This window comes from Gavialis gangeticus, unplaced genomic scaffold (genome assembly GCF_001723915.1).
Source record: "Gavialis gangeticus isolate Ggan-Ray unplaced genomic scaffold, GavGan_comp1, whole genome shotgun sequence".
NCBI classification, from domain to species: Eukaryota; Metazoa; Chordata; order Crocodylia; family Gavialidae; genus Gavialis; species Gavialis gangeticus.
In genome coordinates, this window is record NW_017729031.1 from 28,493,516 (window position 1) to 28,498,209 (window position 4,694).

Consider the following 4,694-nt stretch of genomic DNA (forward strand, 5'->3'; position numbering starts at 1 on the left):
AGGGAAGGTTTAAGTTGGACATCAGGAGGCGCTACTTCATGGTCAGGGCGGCTAGGGTCTGGAACCAGCTTCCATGTGAGGTGGTGCAGGCTCCCACCCTGGGGGTTTTTAAGAGGAGGTTGGATGACCACCTTACTGGGGTCGTTTGACCCCAGTACTCTTTCCTGCTATGGCGGGGGGTCGGACTAGATGATCTGCTCAGGTCCCTTCTGACCCTAGAAACTATGAAACTATACTGTGAAGTTTTTATTCCAGTGCATTTAATATTTGGATTCACCTTTAATCCAGAAGGGTTTCCATGACCTATACGAACTGGTATTACACTAATCCTGAGCTACGCCCAGGCCTTTAGATGCCACCCCTTGCACCATGCTCTGAGACCACCTTCTGATGGCCTGAGGGCTTGGGAAGAGTTGCATCAGCTCTGTATTTATGACATCTCATTAAATGTCTTGACTTATGTCAGTAGATTGACAGAGAAGGAAAGATGTTGCTTTCTTCGCATTTAAAACAATTGGATGCAATGAATGACTGAAATGTTGATACCTAAAATGAGAATATGCAGATAGTTTAGCTTCTCTTGGCCTTATTTCAGGTTTGCCTTTGTGCCTATAGAAAATAAGGTTAATGTTTTTATCTTTCTTGAAATGTCAGCCAAGACAGGGAAGAAACTTTAATTGTAAGTGGGTTGACTGACCCCGCCTGTCTCCCTTCCAAGTACTCCCCTGTGGCTGGGGGCCCCATCGACTGAGGGGCTCCCAGCCACAGGGATGTACCGCCCGCTGCCAGCCCCGCAGCTGGCAAGGCTTGCAGCGGTGGCAGCGTTCTCCCCGCTTCCCCCACTGCAGGCCCTGCACTTCACAAGTTTTGTGGTGGCAGCAGTATCCTCCTCACAGACCCTGCTGTGAGCCCCGCGGTTGGACCCCATATAAATCTATGATGATGCTTTCAGTGGAAGTAGCGTTCCTGGCTGCCCACACTGCAAGGCTGTGATGGGATCTAATGCACAATCCCACATGCATGCTTCCTGCCATGCACATGTGGCTTTGCAGGAGCTGCGATTGCGTGGCTTGCACATTGGATCCTATTGTGCCTTTACCTGCACGTGTATAGAGGCCCTATGCTTGAGTAGGAAAGGTGTAGCATAATACTGAACCACGAGACGAGGGGCCAGGGACTAAGAATACACCAAGTAAAGAAGTGGGGACTACCCACGGGCCCACTCTTTCCTATAATAAGGGAGTTGAACCAGGGCATTTTACCCACCAGTGAAATGAGTCTAAGCTGCACTGGTTTGGTTTTTACCGGCTATCAAAGAGTAAAAGCACACATGGGAGTAGTTACAGTGCTTCACTTGCTGTGCAGTTAAGCTGCCACCCACTCCTAACTTGCTGTAATGTGTTTGCGTGTCCATTCCTGACCCCAGTTCCAATGCCCCTTCCATTTGTTGTCTTGGACAAATAACTTAAAAGGACAAAGTCAACCTGAAAACCAGCTGCTGCCAAAAGCAGAAGCGAAAAGGTCACAGGCAGGCTCCTGGAAAGCCTGGATAATTCATGGCTTCACTGGCATCTTTCTATTTTTTAAATAATTGTACTTTCCTGTTGCGGAGAGATCTACACCAGCAACAGGGGAAAACCAGAGGAGGCAAGACAGGCCAGATTATGCAACCCCCCTCCTGAGGATGAGTCCCTTCTTGCCCAAGAAGTCTGAAGTTAATGATGTGAAGAGCACGAGTAGACACTCCGCGAAGGATTGCCCAACTCGGCTTGCTGCTGACGGGGAAAAATACAGGAGAACATTTTCTCATCTACCTGGAGCTGTTTAAGCATCATTTATAAGTCAGCAAAGCCCATCTCATGAGGGTATGATTCTTTTTGAACTTTGAAGGTGTGCTTTAGCATCCTGCCAAATCATGAAACTGTGTGTCACCGGCTCTGTTGTGAGGATAAATGTTTGCAAACAAATCGGACCGGAAAAATCTCAGACTAAAGAGTTTTCCACCAGAGAACATAGTTCCAGCAGAACTGAACCACCTAACCTGATGGCTGATTTTTGTCAGAATTTCATTTTTTTAAGGGAAAAATAAAACAGGCAAAGCCAGGAGAGGATGAAGTCATTAGGGGAATTTATTTTAAATGGATTTCTTAAATTTAGCTACTCGGTTTGACTTATTTTTAGCTGAACTGTTTCATCCCTTCCTAGGGCCAGGGAAACTCACATACCAAGATATCATTCTTGAAATTGTTATTTTGGACCAGAACACCAGCTGGCATATATCATAAGTGTAGCTCCAGAAATACATTGTATAATCTCACTGACTTCCTTCGATTTGTGTGAGGACAGACCTTAAAAGGATTTTCCCCTGCTAGTCCTGGTTTGCTTCCCACTTTATTGTCTAGTTTAATTGAGTTTTAAGTGCCCCGAGTATCTGCATTTCCACCGGTTCCCTTTGAAGATGGACTGGATGGATTCATAAATACAGAGATGACAATTTGTGTCAAAGGCCATTTTATTAAGGTTGGCTAACGTGGGAATTTTCCAAAGTAGCTCTGCTGCTGCCAGCTCAAGCACTGACATTAATCTAAATGATACAATTGTGTTGCTTTCTGAGATCTTCTTTAGTAGAAGAGTGGAAGGGAAGAAATCTATTTCCAATGCCATTGAAACTTATCTAGGTAACAGCTACATAATAGGAGAGAAATAACTGTACCAAGCCCTGACCTTCCCAGCCTATTTCTTCTAAAATTAGATTCTGAAGATAGGTTGAAACAACGGGATAACAAATACTATGCTTGAAACAAAGGAATAACTAATTCTGCATTTTCAACCAATATGGTGCTCAAGAGTACACTGCAGCATTCATTCTGCAAAGCAGAATATATAGTGCAACCTTCAATTTAAAAAAATGAGAAATAAAATACATTTGAAAATCATGAGAACAACCCAGCAAAGACGACCCAAGAAAAAGCCACATGATAAAGAGCAAGTGCTTCAGGTCAGCATGACAGCCCCAAAATACAGGCGGAGGAAGGCAAACAAGACTGATTTGCAGAAAAATGGAGAAAGAGCAAGATGTTTGGCCTCCTTCTTTGCAAAATGACCACAATAATACTTATGCAGGATACCAGCAAATAGATATGCTGCAAGATGAGTTGACCCGAGGCCAAGTTCTGCTGTCAGGATGCACAAACAGGTTCCTGGTGCAGTCCATGGAAAGTTGAGCATGCGTGCCTGAGTTAGTCCAAATGGGCTCTGTTAAATGATACTTGATTTCCGGGTGCACTGCCTCTTTTGCTCAGGAGGGCTGGGCTTTATCGTGTGCATCACCTGAGTGAAACTGCTTCCCCCGTTACTAGCTGAGGAGCTGAGATGCTGATGCAAGTGTTTGCTTAAATGCCACTGCCTCCATTTCCTCTGGACTTCCAGCTGAACCTAAGCAGTGAGGATACACAACTCTGGTCAGTGAGTTTGTGTGGGATTTTACATTGCAAAGAACCGTACAATACAGCACAGCCTTAGAGGTAAGTGCTTGTTATATCAGCAGCAGCTGTGGTTAGAGTTGGTCAGGAATTTTTCGATGGAATATTTTTGTTTCCATCAGAAAGTAAATGAGTTGAGATTCAAACTCTTCCCAGGACATTATCAGCTTCAATTAGCATCCCATGGGCAGGGAGGAGATTAAACCATGTTAAAAAATGAGGCATTTTGCTCTTTTTATAAATACATTTCAGAGTTTTTCCATTTGCAACAACTTTCTGTTGCAATGCTTCCTTGCATTCACAGCTCTGACACATTGATTTACAGGGAGGGAAAAGTAAAAGCTTAAAAGGTCAGTCTAAACCAAACATTTCAAAATCATTTGCACACTAGGCTCATTGGGGGAGGGGAAGATGAGGGAGGAGGAAGCCTTGGACCGCTAAACCAAGCAGCACTCACAAGTACAGCCCAGCCTAGGCCGACAAGCAGAACATATACTCAGGGAAGCAAGGGGCCAGGGTAATGCTGAGATTAGGGGGTCAGTGCACACATCCACAGGAGGCCTCAAATGCCTCTACACAAACGCTCGTAGTATGGGAAACAAGCAGGAGGAACTTGCCCTCCTGCTAGCCAACACCAACCCGGACATAGTGGGGCTCACTGAAATGTGGTGGGACCCAACGCACGACTGGGCGGTGAATATCAAGGGCTATCGGCTGGACAGGAGGGACAGGACAGGGAGGAAAGGCAGGGGCATGGCACTCTACATTAAGGAGGAATACACATCCTCATCAAGTAGCACAGAGTCGGAGGAGGGGCACTCTGAAGTGCTCTGGGTTAGAATACAGGGCAGAAAGAGACTTAACGGTGGGGTCTACTACAGACCTCCCGACCACGGGGAAGAGCTAGACCAGGAATTATGAAGTCAGCTCACGGAGGTAGTTAGGTCAAAGGATGTGGTCATCACGGGTGACCTGAACTTTCCAGACATCTGCTGGGAGGAGCAGTCAGCCAGGCCTGACCACTCATGTAGGTCCCTAGCCCAAATGCAGGACCTCCATCGAACCCAGGAGGTGCACAGCCCCACCAGGGGAGAGGCCTTGTTGGACCTAGTGCTGGCCACCGGCGACGACCTGGTGAGGGGCTGCGGGTGCTCGACCACCTGGGCAACAGGGATCATCGCCTGCTGGGATTCACCATGCAGCGCAAGGTGG

The 4,694-nt window shown here is 46.5% G+C and overlaps 1 protein-coding gene across 2 annotated transcripts in view; it reads right to left on the bottom strand.

Moving 5' to 3' along the window:
* Window positions 1–2,111: 2,111 nt before the first annotated feature.
* SCTR (secretin receptor) overlaps window positions 2,112–4,694 on the bottom strand; it is a 41,802-nt gene continuing 39,219 nt past the window's right edge. For both annotated transcript variants that reach the window (XM_019522536.1, XM_019522535.1), the window contains one exon: window positions 2,112–3,435. In XM_019522536.1, the coding sequence (XP_019378081.1) occupies window positions 3,259–3,435 (177 nt within the window). In that variant the 3' untranslated portion in view covers window positions 2,112–3,258. The remainder of the gene's footprint in view (window positions 3,436–4,694) is intronic.